Below are 23,470 nucleotides of genomic sequence, written 5' to 3'. Positions count from 1 at the left end.
TCGCTTTTAAAGATTAACGTTTCCTAAGACAGACAGAATTATAGAGTAGCTTAACTACTGAAAATAATTTATATTTTCACCATGAGTTCCCTACAGAACATGTATTTTGTATAATTACTCTACTCAGTACTCTAGTCCTAATTTCATTATTACTGTATTTTCATATTCATTACATACTTATAGTTATACAAATACTTCTTAGTAGAAAATTTTACACTTAACATCCAGCTATACTGCATTAGACTGAAGAGGGGCCATATTCATTGAAATATATTTCTTAATAAATTTAGGAAGAAAAGTATTTTTGTTTCACTCCTGTGAATTAAGCTTACTTATTGTTATATTATTGGCCATGCTCTATCTATTTTATAAATGGAATGCTGATATTTTAGATTTTTTGAAAGATTCTTCTGACATATTTCTTTTACCGATACTCATTATCATCAACTTTATATCTCCCCACAAAAAAAAATGTTGTTCTATAAAAAGTTTAACCCTCCATAGCAACGGTAAGCCAACTCTTTTGGAATATCTTTCTAATTGATATCAATTAACAGAAAAGGCTTTATCTTGCAATTATAATGAACATATTGCTGAAATATACCTTTCCATGAATTAATGCATATAACACTAGTCCCCAAAGGTTCTTTTTTGTTGGCTCAACAACTTTGGAGACTATTATTAAATTTTGATTGGTTTGTTCATTAAGTTAAGTGTTCTAGGGGTTAAACCACTTTGTGTAATCTACGGAAGGGTAATTTTGCATATCATCATTGGGGATGAACACCAATTTATTGGCCATTGTCTTAGATTAAAGCTTTTGGAGGGTTTTATAATTTTTTTTAGTCCCTTTCTTACCCCTTTGAAGACATAGTCCCTAGATTCTAGTGGCGCACCCGCTGGTATGTTTAAAGGGCAATAGTTCCATACAAAAAAAAGACAGACATATAAATGGAAGCTAAGGCAATATAGAACATTCATTGCATGTTAAAAAGCTATGAGTGGTAACACAGGCTAAGCAAACACTGACTTAATTGTTGGGTAAATATGTTGACATGTATACAATCATTAGATAGACACTCAAAAAATTTAGGCTAAAAACATATAATATAAAAAAAAACATAGGACTTTATTTTAAGTTTTTCAAAGATAACTAGTCTTGATTGAGAAAAAGGTCAGAGCTCTTTAAAAATCACACATTTACACAACGTACCTTGTTGAGTACTTAACATATTTTCGTTTTAATATCCACGGTAAACTGTCTATAAATTGATGCGATTAAAAACTGTTATTAGGTGTATATCCCTTGATAAAAAAAGTTATTTTCATAAAATAGGCTTTGAACGCTTTTAAATGTTTTTAAATAATGTGGAATTTTACGATTTTGTTTTCTTAATCTATATCAATGTCTTTGATAATAATAAACTTGTATGTAATGTATAGTTACTTAACTTTGGCAAATTATTGTATTAACCTTATCGCAGACACTTTAACCTCTAAACTCGCGGATAACATAGTGATAACAACTTGCTCTTTGAGGCTGTAAAATTTTATTACGCGAATAGTTTTAGTTTTGGGACTAAAAAGTAGTGTTCCATTTATTTTAAAAATCAGTTGATTTATTTCTTGCACTAAAAATGAGAAATAATAAAGCTAAGCTTGAAAGAACAAGATTTGCGTGTAAACAAAAATGATCAGCAATAGTTTTTCTCGTATTCATTTGAATCTGGTGGATAGGAACCGGTTCTCATCCATGCGAAAAAAAACTATGTCTAGCATCGTATTATATCCAGCTTTCTACGAATATAAAAATCTACAATCATAAGATTAAAACCAGTTTTTTAGCCCCTGCCTTCGCGGAAAGCTGTTTATAATACGATGCGAGAAATAACCATTATAATCCTCTTCTTTGACCTAACAAGTAGCACATGTAAGTCGAGCAGGTGATGAGTTCGAATCTCGAATTAACGCTGCAATATAACTAGAGACTTTAAAAATTGTTCCCACTGCACTTCTGCAATGTCAGATGCGCGACACTAATAATTAGAGTAGCAAAATGTCAAAGCACAAAAGCGCAACTCATTACTATGCACTGTCAGGACTTCTAGACAAAAGTCGTGCAATCAAAGGGTTGGTTACACGGCATTATTGAGTTAGGGAATGCCAAAGACAAATAGCGCCATTTATTGCCATGCAATGTCAGGACTTCAAGACGAGAGTCGTGCAATCAAAGGATTAGACCGTGTAATCTTGCAATTTATAGGCAAGATTTGGTTCAGAGTTAAAACAAAATTGAGATTATCCTGGAAAGTAAAAAATTTATGTTATTTACAAAATCCAGATTAATCGAGAATTTTTCTAATCTAATTTACAGGTTTTCTAATTTTAAACTCTAAATTTAAGAGCGAGAGAAAAATAGTTTAAACATCTTGAATTTTTAATAATATTTCATTAGAAATCTTCAAAGTCTATTCAAGTTTTTGATTAGTTTAAAATCAACTTTTTTTGTTTGCCCTTGTTAGAAGTTAAATTTGGAAATTATGATTTTAAAAGGCAAATATTAGAATAGTAATTTCTCGCATCGTATTATAAACGGCTTTCCGCGGATATAGAATGTACAATTATAAGATAAAAACTAGTTTTTTTAGCCCGGAGGTGCCGAAGGCTCGGCTAAAAAACTGGTTTTAATCTTATGATTGTACATTTTTATATTCGTAGAAAGCTGGATATAATACGATGCTAGACATAGTTTTTTCGTATGGATGAGAACCGGTTCCTATCCACCGGATTCGAATGAATACGAGAAATACATTTAAAGATATTATTGAGTGGTTTGGATACCCAAATTTAACTTCCATAATACCAAATAAACAGGGATCTAAAGGGATAAGACAATAGAATATTAATTGATGTACATTACACAAAATTACAACTTCTGTACATTAAAGTTAGTTGTTGAAACGTTTGAACACGCAACTTAATGAATCAACCAATCAAAATCAAATAAAGTCCTCAATCTTGTTAAGCCAAAAAATAAGAAAACTATATTAAAAATCTTTGGGGACTAGTGTAATAAACAGCCCATTGTCCCCTCTCTGTCTCTCTCTCTCTCTCTCTCTCTCTCTCTCTCTCTCTCTCTCTCTCTCTCTCTCTCTCTCTCTCTCTCTCTCTCTCTCTCTCTCTCTCTCTCTCTCTATCTCTCCTCTCTCTCTCTCTCTCTACCAAATAAACCATTATCTCAGGATAATGTAAAATCAAAAGCTCTTATGAGATAGCAGGTATTTGCGTAGCTTGAGCTGACCCTAGTTGCTATACAAAATTGTCTCAACCTACTCCATGGTTTCTTAGGTCTGATAACTAAGAAACTGTGGCTTTTCAAAATACAAATTATATTACCAATACAAAATATTAATAAAAATAATTTGAGTCTTGGTATTCTACAGACGTTGAAAAAATGAAACTAAAACTATTATATCAGGCGCGTGTGATACCATTAGTAGATGTGGTACTAAAACTTCCAGGTAAAGGTGTGCAATCAACGAGATATTTATGTTACAGGGTTTACCTTTCTAAAAATACCCTTAAACTAACGAATTGCATAATATTCAAATTATTTTAAATTTTATATCAGCAAAAGTACATATTTGCCATTATTCAATAAAAAGATAATAAATTGCGCAAATATTCAACATGTTTGATCGAAAACAAAATATAATGCACACTGGGTAGGGAGGGAACATTGGGCTGTTTATCACACTTGTCCCCAAAGTTTTAAAGTAATGTTTTCTTATTCGTGTATTCTGTGTATCATTTGGGATGTACAGTTTTTTATTGGACATCGACTTATCCCTTTAGATCCATGAGTGTACACATATGTATATGGTGGGGGGGGGGGGGGGGGGGGTGTTTCATTTCCAAGAAAATTGCTTAAAACCACCACAGAATCAGTAGGTAGAAGAGTAGAATCCAATCGGTTCAGCAGTTGACGAGATCTTAAGCTTCAGATGTACGGACGGACAGATGTACGTACAGACGGTTAGACACACAGACATCATTCTACTTTGTATTATAAAAGATGTACATAAAAGAGGAAAAGCCTAACTTTATTTATGTTAAGATTGATTAAATATGATACTAAACTGTACATAATTTGATTTAATGCATCCAATAATAAGAATGCATTAGTGGTAAATACAAATATAAATACATCAACATCAAATTATTTAATTACTATAAGCGAGTTGTACAAAGTTTGGCTTGGGTTTTTTTTATTATCAAGATTAAAACTGAATTTCATATTTAACAAGGATGACAATAGCCATAAAAGCGAAGCTTTAAACTCAGAAGTAAGGACAAATTTACAATAACAATTGAATGGTGTCAGAACTTAATAAGCAGAATATTAAATTGTAAGTCTAAACAAAATTCTACATAAATTTGTTGCAAAAATGCTCAAATACGAAATACTGATCATAAAGTCATAATTTTATCTTTAGAATTTAATGCTTCGCTTATAAAAAGGTACCTTGTTGTCTATGGAAACATTAATAAAAAAAAAATTGATGAATAGGATTAATATATCATACAAAAAGTGATTGTACAGGGTTAAAATCAGCATTTTTAAATTGGATTATGTTGCTACGCTTTCTTAATCGTACCTAACCGTTAAAAGAATCATCATGCAAAGATTGATGGGAAATTCAAAACACATTAAAAGGTGCGATTCTGGACAGTATTACATGTTGATGTAATAAAAAAGTTTTTATTTGATTTGTTTGTTCTACAAGTTTACATAACTGGGATATTTAACAGGGTAGTAGGACAATAACGTCTGACTCAATCTTTTACACTCCAAATTTTAAGGTAGACTTTCATTATAAATCGTTTAGAATAATAATAATTTATCATCCATTGTCCTATCCCTATATCCAGAGCTGGATCTTTAAATCGTTTCAGCGGTTAGCGAGATCCTTCGGTACAGACAGACACACAGACAGACAAACATCCTGTTACTTTAGTATAAGGATTGTTTTTTTTTTTATACACCCCAAGACTTAAATTTTACTGGCTCATTTTGGTTTTTTTAGATAAAATCGACTAAAATTTTAAGAGGTAAATTTTGTAAAATTTTAATTAGATTTTACTGATTCCTGTAAAATAATTTTTAAAAGCGAAGCTTTTCTATAATTAGGGTCGGTCCGTACGTCCGTCCGTACGTCCGTCCGTCCGTCCGTCCGTCCGTACGTCCGTCCGAGATAGATAGCTTTTATTCGTTAATTTAGGCATGTTAGAGTTGTTCTATCGATTTCAAACTTTGCATGATGATTCCTGTAGTAGTTGGGTACGATTTAGAAAGCGTAGCAACTCTATAATCATTACCAGAATGTCCGTACGTCCATTTTAAACATGTTGATTTTTCTACTTTTTTAACAACAAATTTTCAAGTGTTTTAATTATCCGTTTGATCTGATTTTTGGTATATTGATTCCTGGGACAACAAAGAACAATATCATAAGCGAAGCAACTCTATAATCAAGTCCAAAAATGTAAGTATGTCCATAAACATTATCCTGTTTTTAAGCAGTTTTTCAACAAATTTACCTACAATTTTGATTCGACATTTATACATTATGTTCCGATTTTTCAGTTCAGATACTATACAAGTGTTAATGTCCGTTTGTCCTACCGTTTCAGTGCTTCGCTTTTATGGATGTTGTCATCCTTGTTTAGACAGAAAACCTTATGCTGTTTTATTGAAATTTTTGCACCAAAAATTAGCTAAAATCTTAATGAAAAAAGACTTATATTTTAGTAAAATATTTTTCAATTTTTTTGTTTAAATCCGTAAATTATATACTTCTAGGATACATCTGGCAGCATCTCTGATATAATTACGATTTGAAGAATACCCTTAGAGACCAAAGCTGGGTAGTTTGAGAAAAAAAAATATTATTCAACACCATTCAATGGATGATACCATCAAATGGGCAGGGCATTGAAAATAGTTTTCAATTAGTTATAACAGCACCTCTCTAAATAAGATCATTGGTTATTGCATTACTATATAACCCATCAGGGATCTCATGTACAATAGTTCATCTCAAGGAAAACCATTGTCTATTTTGTCCATCGCTTGAAAATCTGTGGCTGTAAACAGTTCGTAAAATACAAAACACTTGTTAAATAAGTCATAACAAATAGTTAATTTAAAGAAAAGTAATTATATTCCCATTACTGCAAACGTTGTACTTTTTATACTTTTTTGTTACTACAGGGTGCTACATCTAATCTTGCGACTATCGCATAAAAAAATGCGCATCCGCTCGTCGTCGGGAAGGGAAGTTTAACACTATAAGATGTCAAAAATGGTTCCTACTGCTGCTATGTCAGGTGCACGACATTAATAGACAGAGAATGAATTACCATACATTGTTAGTTCTTTCATACAAGTAATACAATAAAAGAGTTGGTTATATGTTGGGTGTTGCCTAACCTAACACCCCAAATGTTTGGAAAGAAAAGGAGATTTAGTTTCTTTTACTTATCCTAGGTTGAATTGAACCTGACGTCAAAGTGTCACAGACGGTAGCCTCGCTCTTATGAGGTATTTGATGCTACTAAAGTACAATACAAAACCTTAAACTTTTTAAACAAAGAAGGTGTATCAACTTTTTTTTTATGGCTAGCCGGTTCTTTTAGAAAGTAGTAGATGTAAAATTTTTCATAGAATTCAGATATGCAATCGGTTTTTTTGTAGACCTCTTATTTTTTAAGTAATTTAAGTTTTTTAAAAAAATAATTAAGTCGGTTTTAAGGTACTAAAACGCAACAAAATAAAAGAAGAAAATGGCCAGTAAGAACAAAAATAGTAAGATCTTTAATTTGACACCTTACTTTTAAAATTCTGTTGAGTAATTATTGAAAAAATCAATTTTTTTAACCTCGGTTTAATAAAAACTTTAGACCTAAATATTTTCTCAAACAGACATAAAAAACATGGGTTCATATATACCTTTAGAATCAGAAAAATATTACGAATCCATTGTAAGCAAAATTGAAAAAAAGTAAAAAAATAAAAAAATATAAAAATGGCCAATTGTATTTTTTGTTCTGGCAACACTATCGTCTTCCCTTTTTTACCCCCTCTTTACCCCCTCTATACCCCCTTCCCATTTTTATACCCAATTCAAAAGTTAAGACGTTGCCTGTACAATATAATATGATATTTTCATATAATTCCTTTTATTGAAGTTTATATACTATATTGTAAACTTTTTTTTTCAATTTTGCTTACAATGGATTCGTAATATTTTTCTGATTCTAAAGGTATATATGAACCCATATTTTTTTACTTGTGAAATGATAAAATTGAGTTCAAAGTTTTTATTCTCGTGGGTTTAAAAAAATCGATTTTTTCAATAATTACCTGACAGAATTGAAAAAGTAAGGTGTCAAATTAAAGATCTTACTATTTTTGTTCATAATGGCCATTTTCTTTCTTTTTTTTGTTGCATTTTAGTACCTTAAAATCAACTTAATTTTTTTTTTTTAAAACTTAAATTACTTAAAAAATAAGAGGTCTACAAAAAAACCGATTGCATATCTGAATTCTATGAAAAATTTTACATCTACTACTTACTAAAAGGACCGGCTAGCTATAAAAAAAAAAGTTGATACAACTACTTTAAAAAACTTTTAATTGTCCAGTCCTGGATAATTCAGGTGACTCAACCTGTACTAGATTATTATAAATAAGAATAGAAAAAATATTTTCTGTATTCTTTGAATAGAGAGAAAATGCGTTTTAGTAAATACCTTAATTTTTTTTTCAGTAAACACAATTATGACACTTTTATGAATAGTAGAAGACAGTTGACACAATAAAAGTATCAATAAATAACCAAGACAACTACCTGGTTTTACTGGTTTTGTCTGCTAGCAAATTGCTTTCTGCTCTTTTGTAAAGACTTGGCCGTGTTAATATTTCAGACGCTATTGGCTTTTATTCAATGACCCAATTGAAGGTCGGCACAGGGTCTCTACCCCGTGAATACACAGTTATCTCTAGCTTTCTCAGCTACTATTAAAGACTGACTGCTAGTGCTAAGTAATTTGGTTAAGATTCCACTGATAATCCTAGCTTCCCAATGCCTTTAAGAGCTTATAAGTTTCACTATATCTATATTCATTTTGATCAATCTTTATAATATTTTTTTTCAGAGAAAGTTGTATGTATATACATGTATATATAAAATGTTAATGAAGAACACTTGAAGAAAGAACCCTGTCAGCCCCTCATTGGATGAACGCCAGAAATGCTTTTAAGGAATTTATCAAACTTATCATGTTTATGGTGTGAGTTCATTTCCGTTAGCAATCACAGCAACAACAAAACCAATAGTAATTAAATAAAAACGATTCGTTAATGATGATAGTGAAGCAAAGAGAATATAATGACGTTTATTCAAATGTGGTTAGATTGGTACAATGACAAACGTACTAGTGGGACAACTCTGAAGAATAAAGCTCTAGCTTTTGGAAAAATAGTCAATTTATAAAAATTTTGTCTATTAATGCTACTAAACAGATTTGACTCCTAACCGATATAACCTTACATAGAAAATATCTATAAAAGCGAAGCACTGAAACGGTAGGACAAACGGACATTAACACTTATATATTGTCGGAACTGAATAATCAGAATATAAATGTATAAGAGTCAAAGCAAAATTGTAAGTAAATTTGTTGAAAAACTGCTTAATACAGGATAATGTATATGGACTGGACATACTTACATTTTTAGGACTTAATTATAGTGTTGCTTGGCTTATAACATTATACTTTGTTTACCCAGGAATCAACATACCAAAAATAAGATCAATCGGATGATTAGATCACATAAAAATTTGTTGTTAAAAAAGTAAAAAAAAAGTTAACATGTTTAAATGGACGTACGGACATTCTTGTAATGATTATAGAAATCGTACCTAACTACTAAAGGAATTACCATGCAAAGTTTAAAATCGATAGGACAATCATAACGTGCCTTAATTAATTGAAAAAAGCCCTCCGTGTGTGATGGACGGACGGACGGACCCTAATTATAGAAAAGCTTCGCTTTTAAAGATATACTAGGGCATTTTACTTAGCACGTTTGCCCCCTTGTATGTTTGTTTCCATATAGGGTATGTCCCTCTAGTGGATTTGTCGGTGTACCCATTTGCTACATGTACGGAAGTGCTAACACACTATCTATCCTATTTACGTATTTACATCATAAATATAGTCAGCTAATTTTAGACAGGATGGGTAACTTTAAGGATTTTATTTTAATCAAAGAAATAGAGAGCAATAGAATACATGGTATAGCTATATATAGATTCTAAAATATTTCATAAATCATTTGTATCATATCTCGCATAGAGTAAGGACGGACAGAGAGGTTAAGGAATGGAGAATATATTCATTTACATCTTAACAAAAATCAGCCGACTATCTCTGATAGCAGTCAATTAAATCATGATTTATCTATAGAACATATAGAATGATGGAGAGGGAGAGAGAGAGTTAGTTGTAGAGTAGCTTTGTTTTTTTATTCTAAAATATAGTTTGGTGAGAAATGGTGATCAAATTAATCTACGGCCCTTCCTTTCAATTAAGCTACCTATTTGCCTTTCCTTGTAGATAAAGAGCCACATAAAAATATGCCATGGAATGAAAAAAGACAATACTGTAATGAAATCTACATAAATTTTTCCAAGACTTTGATGTGTTAAAAAGTTCAGTACTGTCTAAAATGGCCATACTTATTTGTAATATTTTCTCCCATTTTTGAAAGCTGTCAGTTTTTAAACAATAAAAATTTATCTAATTCAATCAATAAAACTGAGTTGTATTTTTGTACCTTCATCAAATTTCTAAATATAGGGTAGTCAATGGCCGATAAATTGATGTAGATCCTGATGATCATATACAAAATTATCTCTTCTGTATATTACAAATAGTGGTTAAAACGTTTAGACACTCTATTTAATGAACCAACTATTCAAAATTCCAATAAAAATGTCCCCGAAGTTGTTAAGCCAACGAATAAGAAAACGTTATCATAAAACTTTGGGGACTAGTGTAATAAGCAGTCCAATGTTGCAACCTTCCCTGGTAGTTTAGTCAAATACAAAATAACAAACCTTAAACTACATAGTTATATCTAACATTTGTCGTCAGCCGCATTAAAAGTTGATTTACCCACAGCTACCAGTCAGCAGCTATATCAAAAATAAAACCTTCAGCAACTAATCTTTTTTATACTAAGGAAGCTTTTTATGCCTATAGAAAATGACGTCATTCTGAACTACCATTGGTAAATTAGTGGAATTTGCCTGCCATTGGTAATCTAGTTTGTGTATAGGCCTATCATTGGTCATTTGTATTGTATGGCGTAATTTTTTATAAGACACCATAAACAGCTTCCACAAGAAGAAGCTGAATTGCTATAGATTTTGATCAGATGCTGCAAAAGCTGCAGCTTTTACCAGCTGTAAATGAAGCTGTGCCATCGAAGTCTGCCAAGCATCTTCATTTAAGATTGAATAAAATTAGAAGTGAGAATAAGTTTGATATAATCATTTATGATGTAGAACTGGTCAAGTAGATGTTGCAGAAACTAATGGTGTTGGTAAGTTTATAGTAGCGAGGCTGCTCTTTAATTTTAAACGACCGTTTGCAAGACTGTATGTCTCTCTGTCCGTCTGAAACGTTTAGGGGAAAATGTGGTTTTCTCGGCTGAAATTTCGTGTCCACATTACCAATCATTATGAAGTATAAGACGTCCATTGAGGTCAGAATTCTTGTCTAACGTCTTTCTTACATACAACTGATAAATACTCTTCTTAAAATATGTATATTGGAAGAGTTTCATATTGAATTGTTAACTTGTTGTTGCTAGGCATAATTAATACATCCTTGTTATAGTTCTAAGCTTCTGTATTAAGACACACTGATTAAAAACAATGTAATCACAAATTTCTCTCCCCTATCCAATGTTTTAAAAGCATATTATTTTAATCTTCCGAGGGATTTGAATATTTAGTTTGAAGAAAATGCAGTGTCGACCAAATCACTCAAGAGAATATTTACATAAAACGGCAAAAAAAAATCGTCTAAAGTAAGATTTTAAAATCTTCCAAAATTAAAATCTATGAATTTGACATGTAACTTGGAGTTAATTTATGAAGTTCTATTTTTTGTGAGTTTGTATTTTTAAGCAAATATTTATAAAGTTATAATAGTACCCAAACATGTACCATCATTAGTAGAAATAAAAAACTTTGGGTACTTTTTAAAAGTATTAATTGATTAGTTAAAACTAGCAGTATCCTAACTTTTTCACCTTTTATTTTTTCTATAATTATACAAGGTATTTTTGTTTTACATAATTTGGCATGTACAATGTACATCAGATTATTTAAATTGTCCTATCTCTTAATTTTGCTAATGAAACAATTTATTTCAACGTTACAATACTATATGTAAACATTAATTTGTGGTGGAGAATTTACGGTTTTGTAATATCATTTGTTTTAGGAGATTAAAACATGGAATTGTGTGTGTATGTTTGTGTGTGTGTGTGTGTGGGTGTGAATTTGTCAGGAATCTAAAGGGATAAAACGATATCAGATAAACTGATGTTCATCCTTAATGATGATACACAACATTATCCCTTCTGTAGATTAAACCAACAGGGGCGTCCAAGCTTTTTTATTTTGGAGGGGTAAAATTTTGTTAAGGGGGGGGGGTAATTTGCTTTTCTTTGGGGGGGGGGGGGGAATGGCGCGCGAAGCGCGTCACAAATTTGTTTTAATTACCCCCCCCTGAAATCTGTTGGCAGGGGTAAAGCGCCAAAAAATTTTGTTAGGGATTTTCTTTTTTTTTTGGGGGGGGGGGGGTAAAAACCACCTCCTAAATGGTTGGGGGTGCATACGGCACCCCAAAGGTAGGGGTAAGTGTATAAATAAACAGCCCAATGTCCCCTCCCTCCCTGTAGTTTATATAGTTTATAATGTACTGCAAGGATAACTTAAAATAAATTATTTTAAATAAATGTAAAAAAAAATGATTTTTAGAATGACGGCTTAATATCTAAAAATCAACTCTAGTCGGAATTATCTTAAATAATTTTTTTTCCACTGGTGTTTTTGTTCAGTTTAAGTAAATATTCAAAATGTACGTTTCATGTTTGAATTAGCAATTTATATTCACCCCGAGGTTTGAAACGTTCTCAGATTCGTTAGTTTAAAAAGTTTGGGGACTTTTAATAAATCTAGATTAGATTTTACAAATTAGCACTGAGTGAAAAGGTCTCTGATAATTCTTGGTTATATATTGAAATATATTATGGTGATCATGCTACCCTTTTCAGTCTAAATGACATAAATCATAACAATTTAACTTGCATATAGAGAGATAAGTAAAATAATGAAATTTGTAAAACTATAAAGACAGAAAATGTTGCTTGAAAAGGAAAAAATTATTAACAATATGACCAATCTTGTAGTTTAGCTGGATCTTAAATGTAAACTGATAGGAACTTTTTAGCTTAAGACAAAAATCCCGGGGGGAAAGTGGGGGGTGTTTAAAAAATATACAGTAATATCCATAAAGGGGTTTTTTTTTAATGCAACCATCTCGTAATCAGTGATTAAATGGCACTTAGAATTCGAATTTCTATCTGAAATTTTGCATGAATAATCCTTGGTAGGTCTATTTTCCCTAAATCGAACAAAAAGTTGGAAAAGTAACGGTAAACGGCTGGCGGCTCAGCCGTTTTGTCAATTTTTGCCAATCTTAAGAGCATATTAGTCACGAAACCTATCTCCACATACTCCTTATTCTCGCTCAAAAACCTTAGCAAACGGTTCTAGCCGGTAGCTGTTGGTACTAGAAATTTAAAATATGGTCATTGCTATCATTTAACATAAATTAAACTTAAAATATGTTTTTAAAAGTTTATTCCTACGTAATTAATGATGAATTTGCCCTGAAAATAGGCAAAATACGGCTAAACGGCAGAGCCGCCAGCCGTTACTTTTCCAGCTTTTTGTTCGATTTAGGGAAAATAGACCTACCAAGGATTACTCATGAAAAATTTCAGATCGAAATTCGAATTCTAAGTGCCATTTAATCATTGATTACGAGATGGTTGCATTAAAAAAAAACCCCTTTTATCATTTAACAGTTTTATGTGAAAAAAATTAGTTTCTTTTTAATTAAATTATCTTCAAAATCAAAGTCTACTTTTATTGATAAAGTTCACAAAAAATAAGTAATATCATATGATGATTATAAGAAGGAAAATGTTTCAGTACAGAATAACGGTGCGTTGACTTGTTTATTTTGAAAAGAGAAAGGTTAACTGTTTATTTTCTTTTTCTCATGTCTAATTTATCAATCTAGGTCTGTCTATAAATTTAGATAATCAGCAATATCTATTTTCACATTTGTCAATTTTGTAACAGATAAGTTTTCTGTAACATAAAGATGACAATATCCATATAAGCGGAGTTAAACAATATGGAAAGTGTCGTGTGTGACGTCATAAAGATAGGACTAAAAAGGAAGGACTAGAGGTGAAGTGGGGAAGGAAACCCCTATAAAAAATTAAACGTATTTTTATGACGTCACTTTCCGTATCTCTAAACAATACAGATAAAAGACCAATTAAAAATTTATAAACATATAATATTGTAATAGAAAATTGTTAATTATATTATTTAAATGTTTGTATACCAATATTCTGATAATGGCGCTAAAATTGAATTTATTCATAGTTATGTGGATTTTAAATAGATTAGATTATAACGAGTTGTACAATTTTAATATTAGAGTAAAACACTTGATGGAAAAAGGTTTAATAACTGTATTTCCCTATCGCAATGATCTTGAGCCGACTCTCAATTGGGTCTTTGAAAATCAACCAATGGTAACTGAAATATTAACACATCCAAGTAGCAGAAAACAATTTGATAGCAGAAGAAAAATGTTATTGAAAAAGGGGGGAGGTAGTTATCTGTATATACATCTTTAATATAGATGTGTTATTTTAATTGCTGTAAAATGTCAAATCAATAAGATAATTATATCATTTCAATATTAACAATGGCCTAAACGCTTACTTTTAGACATCAAGGACATGCTCTAAATCAAGAAAAGTATTGCTTATCAAAATACCCCCATTTACAGAACAAGATAGATTAAACGCTTTACAAAAGTCAAACTGTTTTAAATTAACCTTTATAGCCTCGATCTACAATCTGTAATAACAAACATGTATCAATTGAAGCTTTGTTACGTAGATTTTCTATTAAAAGTTATTTTGGAGCTTGAAAACTAAATTGTAGGAGGAATGCCTTATCCGAAAGCAAGAACAACTTGTTATCATCCACTGTAAGAACTTCCAATCAAAGTGTTGGTTTCATAAAATCCATCTGTAGGCTATCCTAGCTAAAAGTTCTCCATTTTTGGGAAGCTTTATACAGGGCCATTAGACGTTATTGGCGCAGTCTCAAGTGCTTTTAAAAGTAATAGATTGTTTGGGTATAGTCCCTTTTGTGGCAACGCTCCTTAAGGGGCGATTCTTTTTTTTTACAGTAGCTTTTCTTCTATTTCTAGCCCCTGCGGGGGGCTATAACCCTGCGGGGCAATCACCTAACCCAATATAACCTAACCTAACCTAAAATAATCTATTTAAAGACATTTTAAAAATACGACGAATCGCCCCTTAAGGGTCGTTGCCACGAAAGTGACTATATACCCGATTGTATATTTTTGATATTCATTAATTCAATTGCAAAATTGAGTCTTTATATTAATACTAACGCTGAATATTTTATAGCTGCAGCGCTACTCATTTACATAACCGTTCTAGTTTGAATATAAAGTATTTAATACCAAGTCTTTGTGGTTTGTTAATCTTTTATTAAACAAGGATGACATAATACATTGCGGTAGCAAAGCTCATAAAAAAGATACAGGAACTGCCAACAGGATCTTTACGAAGAATTTCAGATGTAATTTACTTGTATTTGCATTTTAAAAAAACGGAAGCTGTTTATGGTGCCTATAAATATTATGTCATACAATACAAATGACCAATACTAGGCAGATACACAGACTAAATTACCAATGGCAGGCAAGTATACATTTTAATTAACTAACGGTATGTTGTCATTTCTATAGGCAGTATAAAAAGCTTCACATTTTCGCTTTACGGACGAACGGACATACAACTGTTATTATGGAGTAGCTTCGGTACCAACAAATGGAGCTAGACAATGATAGGTGGAATAATTATTCATTTTCTATTGTCCTTGTGTCATCATCAAAGACCCGGGGTTTAAATAAATAGAAATGGTTTTAATGTATATAACCATTTCATTGTGTCAGAAATGTAACAAAATGTGAATAGTGAAAAACCGCGACAAACGTATCATATTCTCTCGTTAAATGGGGTAGGATCTCAGCACAAGCCTAGTCATAACTAATGACGTTAAAAAAGGACTTTCTGTTGCTATGTGATATGAGTTAGATTAAGCAATGTTAATAGTAAGATTAGGGAAAATGCTATGGCCGAAGATAGGAGCAAAGATGTACAGATAGGAATTCCAGATAAAAATCAAAAGCTTTTTAAAAGTAAAAAATATGTAAGAAAATGTAACCCCCCTCATGAATAAAATATTTCTATCATCTTTGAATAATCTATAATACAAAGTAGAACGAAGTCTGTCTGTCTGTCTGTTTGTCTATCTGTCTGTTTGCTTGTCTTTCTGTTTGTAGCGAAGGATCTCGCTAACCACTGAACCGATCGGGTTCTCCTTTACAGGGTAGCTTCTCATAAGTCCCGGGAAGGTTTATAACTATTTTCTATAACTATAACCCCCGACCCCCCCAAAAATGAAAAATATCCCCCCCCAAAAATTTTTATTTTAAAACTAAAATTAAAATAGTGGGGTCGACTTCCCCCCCCCTCAAAAAAAAAAAATATATCCCCCCCCCCAAAGAATTTTTTTATAGATTTTTCTTTTAAATCTAAAATACGAAAAATTGGTTTGATCAAACCTCTTGTGGCAAAGCCCCTAGAGGCTAGGGGCGAAGACGCTAGTAATATATAAATGAATAATAAGTACTTAGCTTAATAATATTACACTATGCTAATTTTATTCTGAACTTGGTGCATTTGAACTCAAACTCTTTCATCATAATTTCATAAACGTATACAGAGCTCCCACAACCAGGGGCCGTGATTCAGTAAATTGTTTCCATCTGAAATTGCTGAAAATTTGGATGCTGTACGTATTGGTGCAAAAAATGGGGACAATTTTTAAATTGATTTGACGAGGCTGTTTTTTTACGTCACAAGTGAGGGGAAAGAAAAGGGAAGGAGGAATGAAACTTTCTAGAAAAGAGATGGGGGTATGACGTCACACGCCAAAACAATTTAAAATTTGTCCCCATTTTTTGCACCAATACGTACAGCATCAAAATTTGGGTATTGTATTGGTGTGTTTTATGTTGGCGTAAAACTTGTTTTGTGTTGTAACTGAAGGGAATTGGGGAAGAAGGAAAACGATTGTGGGGATTTTTTTCACTTAGAATTGTTTGTCAGAATCCTGGTCACTTGTCCCTATCCACAACTAATACAGTAATTGGAGCATAGCTTTTTCATAATTTACTAGAGCTATACCGAAAAGGCGTGCTTGCATCCTTATCCATTCCGCATATCAATTAATATTCGCAAAAAAAGACACAATCCTTAAAATAACAAGGATGACAACATTCATAAAAGCGAAGCTCTGAAATGGAAGGACAAACGAACAATAACACTTGTAGATTGTCAGAACTGAATTAGCAGAATATTAATGCATCAGGAACACAGTAATATTGTCTGACTGATTATGACGTAACAAAAAAAAATAGCCAATGAGAGGCCACCATAAATTTTATCATTAGTCAATAACGACCTCTCATTGGCTAATTTTTTTTGTTCCGTCATAATCAGTCAGACACTATTACTGTGTTCATGCATCAGTACAAACAATATTGTAAGTAAATTTGTTGCAAAACTGCATAAATATATGATACTATTTAAGGACATACTTACATTGTTGGGACTTGTTTATAGAGATGCTTTGCTTATAACATTGTACCTTGTCGTAATAGGAACCAGTTTTAGAAATCAGAAGAATCGGATAATTTCAACATACAAATATTTGATGTCAAAAAAGTTAAAAATTGACATGTTTAAAATGGACACACGGACATTCTGGTATTGATTATAGGGTTGCTACGCTTTCTAAATTGTACCTAACTACTACAGGAATCACCATGCAAAGTTTGGAATCGATAGGACAATTCTAACCTGTTAAAATTAACGAAAAGAGCTAACAAAGATTTTATTAAATCAAAAGAAAAGAGAAGAAAAACATTAGGTCATCATTAAAACAATGGTTTATTAAACTTTAAAGGTAGAGGTCAACGAGATTATATTGATGTATTATACTTCTTTACATGCAAATTATTTTAAGGTGGGGGTAAAATCTGTATTTGCCTATGTACTAATTTGTTTCTATAAATAGATCAAATCTGGCTTAAAACTAATGGATATTTATATGGATTGTACAAAACAACATAAGACATCTAAATGGTACATCTGACTTAAAAAATAGCCCATAGCAGACAAACACCTTTGTTTATTTTTGCATTCAAATTATACAAGCGAAGAAATTTTTAAGGATATAAATTCTAAGTTTATCTTATAATTAGATTATTCATAGCTTTAGTAAGGGGACAAATTTTTATTACACAATGTAATTTACCTAAGAAAAGCATTGTTTTAAGAAATGCGACTATTTATAGTGACTCATTATGCGAAAAAATATGCTTTTCCTACCAAAATTTGCAACCAATGGCATGTCTAAAATGTACCTCAATTGTTCTCCTATTGGCTGATTTAAATAGTATGACCCTAGATTATCTCTATTTTTCTACTATTGTTTTTTTTATAAATATAAATTCCTGTCTTTGTAATATGAAGTATACTGCGTTTTCTAAAGAATCATAATAGCTCAGCAGGATTTAATTTTCTGATATCAAAACTTTTTTATTATTACAGCCAAGTTAGTAAATGCATCCATCAACAAGGATAGATGCAAACAACGGGAAAAAGGATAAGAAAATATTTTTTATGCTGATATTAAAAGATTTTTTTAAAAATAATACGTAAACTTCTGACGTAAATTCTTTTAAACATTTTGCCTCACTAAAATCAGTTTGCCCCACTAAAATCAGTGAGGCTCGCTAAACTAAAAGAGGGGATAATTAAAAAATTTTAGTGGGGCAAATTTGATTTTAGTGGGGGAAAATGTTTTGATTTTTATTTAAATATTTTTTCTTGGGAGTGTGTCGTAGCCCTTCCCAAAATAAGGTAACAACACTTCCCCGTGACTTGAAATAAGCATCAGTGTAAATTTTTAAGTTTTAGCTAGATCTTTCCTACAGTCAGAATTCTAGACAGATAGACATTCTGATATTTCATAGAAGGATAATAAATATTAATAATACATAAAATATATTAATACCTTCAAGTTTCAAAGTATTATGTAGTAAACTATTATTGAAAAATGAATAAAGACTTTTTGAAATGCTGTGCACCTTAAATGAACATTTCTTTACATATACTTACACAAAATGCAAATCCTTTTATGAAAGCTGTTTGTCTGTGTCTCTGTTATTAAAAATCTTGCTAAACTCTAAACATATATGGTTCTTCTTGGTAGTTAGGCTTCTTATAAGTCCAGGAAAGGTTTTAAACTAAATTAATAAAAGTTAATTAATTCATAGAAAAAATTAATCCCCTACACTATTGCTTTTTAAAACTAAAATAGTGGGTCCTACTCCCTCCAATGAATGAACTCAATATTTCACTATCATCGTTAAACACTAAAATTTTAATGCTGTAGTGTCTTTTTGCGATTATAAAAAACTTTACAGGAGGGATAATATGCGGGCTTAACTGCATACCAATGAAACCTTCAATTAAATATGTGTTTACTTTTCAAGATGCAAAACAAATAATCCTATTTCCAACACAAATTATCTGTAATATTCTTCGAGTAATATTTGAGCGAAAGAAATTTGAATTTTCGTAACACAGATACTCTATACTCTTTGTATACTCTATACTCTTTGTATATCTGAAAGATGTTGAAACATCGAGAACAGCACAAACAGGTTTATTAGTAGCGAAGCTACTCTATAATTCACTTTGTCTGTCCGTCAGTCCGTCCGTCATGGGGGAAATGGGATTTACTCAGCTCCTATAAAAGATAGAATGCTGAATTATAGGCAACATTCCCATCATTAAGGAGCACAATTAACTATAAAACATCAATGGCGGTCGGACGGCTTTTTAGCAGGTTTTAGGCTATTTTTTTAATTTTACACATTTTTCCCCATATCTTTGATGTTTATGGTCCGATTTTCATAATTTTTTCAGTTAAAGATATCAAAATTAAATTTTTCGTCCTATGGAGAAAACAACAATGACGGTCAGATTTCTTTTTGCAGTTTTTTGGCTATTTTATTTTTTTACATTTCCCCCATATCTTTGGTGTTTTTAGTCCGCTTTTCAAAATTTTTTCAGTTAAAGATATCAAAATTAAATTTCATGTCGTTTGAAAAAAACAACAATGACGGTCAGTCCCATCCACGAATTTTTGTGCTTCGCTACTTATGGATGTTGTCATCCTTGTTAAATTCTTAAAGCTTTGTCATATCGCAATGTTTTCTATGAACATTCATGTAATGATTACAGAGTAGCTCCATGGTTTAAAAACTTTGGGTACTTATATAACATCTTGATTGGGATGTACAAACATTTTGTGTCTAAACTTTGCTGCCAATAATTTTAATAACCATGGGGGGTAATTTTGTTTCTTATAATTATTTATTGTCTCATTCCTTAATAATCCTTGCTATACAAAGACTTATTTTGCAGTTTAAATATTACAATTACTAAACATAAAACTATCTTTTTGAACTAGAACTAAATATATTACAGTTTATCATATTTTGTAAAACAAAATCTAATACTAGCCGTTCGCTAAGCTGCTACCTTTTAATATAATTGTCCTTGTTTAATATAATTAGAAAGAGGATTTTTTTATAATTTTTTTTTTTCAGATTTGGAGTTGTTTTCTAAAAAGACTTCTGAAGAAACAGCAAGGTAAAAATTTCAAATCTAATGTCCCCTCCCTCCAGGATTAATTTTCGTTCCTGACCTTAAGTATAGATTTATTTGTATCGATCAAAATTGTAAAACGCTAGGAGAGATGGGCCATTGAGCTGTTTTTTACACTAGTCCCCAAAATTTTAAAATAACATTTTCATATTCGTTAACTTGACAACTTTGGGGACTTTTCTTGAATTATGTTTGATTGGTTCAATAAGTTGAGTGTTCAAAAGTTTCAACAAATAATGGTAATCTACAGAAGCGGTAATTTTGTGTATCATCTTTAGGGATGTACATCCATTTATCGCCCATTGTCTTATCACTTTAGATTCCCCATAAGGTGTAATACTAAGTGTTAACGACCTTACAGTAATATTCAATCGTTCACACAATACAATTTTCCCGAACATAATCAAGCTTTTTTCTAAAAATATTTTTATTTTTTTAAGGAGTTTTTTCCCTACCAACTGAAAGTGTAGTTTCGAACAAAAATTAAATTTTTAACATGGTTACATGTATCAAGTGGTTACCGAGATCCTAAACAGAACACATGTTTAAATGATTTTCTGGGAGTCAAGTAGCTTCTTTACTATGAGTCCAACCAAAAAAAATATAGATCCTAATTTTATTTGAGGAGAGGTGTGTCCAGAAATAATCTTTATTTATGTAAAACATTATGGTAAAAGGATATAATAGTTATTTCTCTCATAGTATTATAAACAGGTTTTCTGCGGATGTAAAAATTAACATTTATAATATTTTATTAAAAATAGTTTTATATTCGTAGAAAATTTATATAATACGATGGTATTAATATCTTTTCAGTATGGCTAAGAACTGGTTCTAATCCACCGGATATTAATCGGTTTCGAAGCGATACTGTAAAAAAATTCTGAAATTCATATATTTTTTAAGTAATTATTACTGAGACAATAATTGTTTATAGATGTATAATCAAGACAGGTACCTGGCCTAAGTGTTAGAGACCCATTAATCTATCTGTTTTTCCCTGAGTATATAACCACATTACTGTCTACAATAGTCTAGGCCATCAATTACGGTGTTTATATCCGCCAGACAAATGCGGAGTGACCCCACACTTACGCATATGCATCACATTATAATGTATATATTATTACTTCGATGTTACACCAGATTTTAATGTTCACTAATAAAGTGAAACTCGCAGCGGGCTTTACCCCTTTCCCTCACACCCTACTCGATGAATGAACTGACCATTAAATGAGTTCCATGTTAGCAGCCTAAATTGACGACAATTTTCCCCTTGACATAGTATCTAATTCTATGTATATTCATTCATATTTTTAAACTAACGAACACGTCCCCCTTGAGGCCTCTAGGGGCACCTGAGGGGGGCAGGGTTGGGTTGTGAAATCGCAACTTTCATTTTATTTTTAAAAGAAAAAGTAAAAAAATTCTTTTATTTTTATCTATTGACGATTTCTCTTGGGAGGGTGGTGATATCCTCCCCCCAAATACATAGTTATAAACCTTTCCAGGGCCTATGATAAAATAAATTGTTAAGGAAGGAGAACTATATCGGTTCAGTACACACTCACAAATAAACAGAAAGTCTGAAGTGAAGGATCTCGCTAACTGCTGACACGATGTGGTTCTCCTTTACAGTGAAGCTTTTCATATGTCCTGTGCCTTTTTGTGAACATGGCACATTTTGCGGATTTGATCCTATTATATAAAGCAGCAAACTTTTTTGTCTGTAGTGAAGGATCTCGCTGCTGACACGATGTGGTTCTCCTTTACAGTAAAGCTTTTCATATGGCCTGTACCTTTTGGCACATTTTGCGGATTTAATCAGATGTGGAAGGGGTTGCCCACATCAGACAAATGCTTATGAAACATTTCCTGTAATATACTTTCAATAATAGATAACACTCTGGGTAAAATTATTGTAGTCGTAAAAGGTTTCGAGGATTTTTTTATTCTTAAACTACAATTTATATTTTTTAGTCAAAAATATGCATATTCTCAAACTCTAAATATATATACTTAGTTTATTTAAAGACAACTGATTATAATAGTTATTTATCGCATCGTATTCTAGACAGCTTTCCACGAGGCTGAACATAATGGCTTTAATTTTAGGATTTACATTCTAATATTCGTGGAAATTGTCGGTAACACGATGCAACATAAGATTTTTCAGTATGGCTGAGAATCAGATAAAATCCAGGGGATATTAGTCAGTTTCGAAGCCATGCACTATTTATTTAAGTTATAATTTAAGGTCAATATAGGTGCTTAAGTTTAATATTTAAATCTTTAATTTAATCATTAAACTAGTCTTCTATTGATTAAAAACATCACCAGAAGTATAAAACCTCTAAATACTGCTTATCAGTTTGGCTTGAGTAAAAGAATATGTAGATTTTCCATGGCTATCACAAACAAAATCCACTAAAATGTACATTACAATTTTGTTTTAAGTTTAAATGAAATCCAAATAATTGTCAAAATTCTTATTTGCAAAAGAATATTATTCACCTTAACTTGAAATTTGGCATTGAAACTATAATTAAATCATTTCAAAGCAATTATTAATTTAAAGCCTTAAAAAGTATAGGCCTTTTAGTGCATAAGAAGATGGAATTCATAGTTAAAATCTTACCTATAAAGAGCTAATTTGACAACATTTTCCCCCTGTCATAATATCCACGTGTATTCTACATTCATTATTTGTACATATTATTAAAGGTAATGTGTGGTGATATTATTCCTTGGTGTTTTTATCTGATTGATATACGTACATTAGCTGTCATTCTCATATAGATGACCAATTATTAGCACTAGGAACTTCTGTTTATATTTGTAATATGAACAATTATGTCCTTAAGTTGCGCAGCAAAAAAAACAAGCAAAAACATCTAGACATTTTCATATAGATGAAGTGACTAGGGTCAAACAGATAATGCTAATTTTAAAGTAGCTGCCATTCTATAAACTATAGCGAAATTATATAAAAAATAGTGACGTCCCCATAGTCTTATGATAACGTTTTCTTATATACGTTGGCTTAACAACTTTGTTTAAACGTATCAACAACTAATTACAATTTACAGAAGGGGTAATTTTATGTATCATCATTGGATATATACATAAATTATCTCGTTTTCTTAAGATCTCTTAAAAGGCGAAACATATTAGTTA

General features: G+C 31.3%; 1 protein-coding gene across 1 annotated transcript in view; it reads left to right on the top strand.

Annotated features, from left to right (window-relative positions):
* The first annotated feature begins 8,224 nt into the window (after positions 1–8,224).
* The window catches only part of LOC145332494 (uncharacterized), a 35,024-nt gene continuing 19,778 nt past the window's right edge, over positions 8,225–23,470 (top strand). The window contains exons 1-3 of the mRNA XM_080177496.1: positions 8,225–8,326; positions 10,638–10,675; positions 20,236–20,278. Of these exons, the coding sequence (XP_080033622.1) occupies positions 8,316–8,326; positions 10,638–10,675; positions 20,236–20,278 (92 nt within the window). The 5' untranslated portion in view covers positions 8,225–8,315. The remainder of the gene's footprint in view (positions 8,327–10,637; positions 10,676–20,235; positions 20,279–23,470) is intronic.

The sequence above is a fragment of the Acartia tonsa genome, chromosome 11 (assembly GCF_053477335.1).
Source record: "Acartia tonsa isolate MP-2025a chromosome 11, ASM5347733v1, whole genome shotgun sequence".
Taxonomy (NCBI): Eukaryota; Metazoa; Arthropoda; class Copepoda; order Calanoida; family Acartiidae; genus Acartia; species Acartia tonsa.
This window is presented reverse-complemented; position numbering and strand designations above follow the sequence as displayed.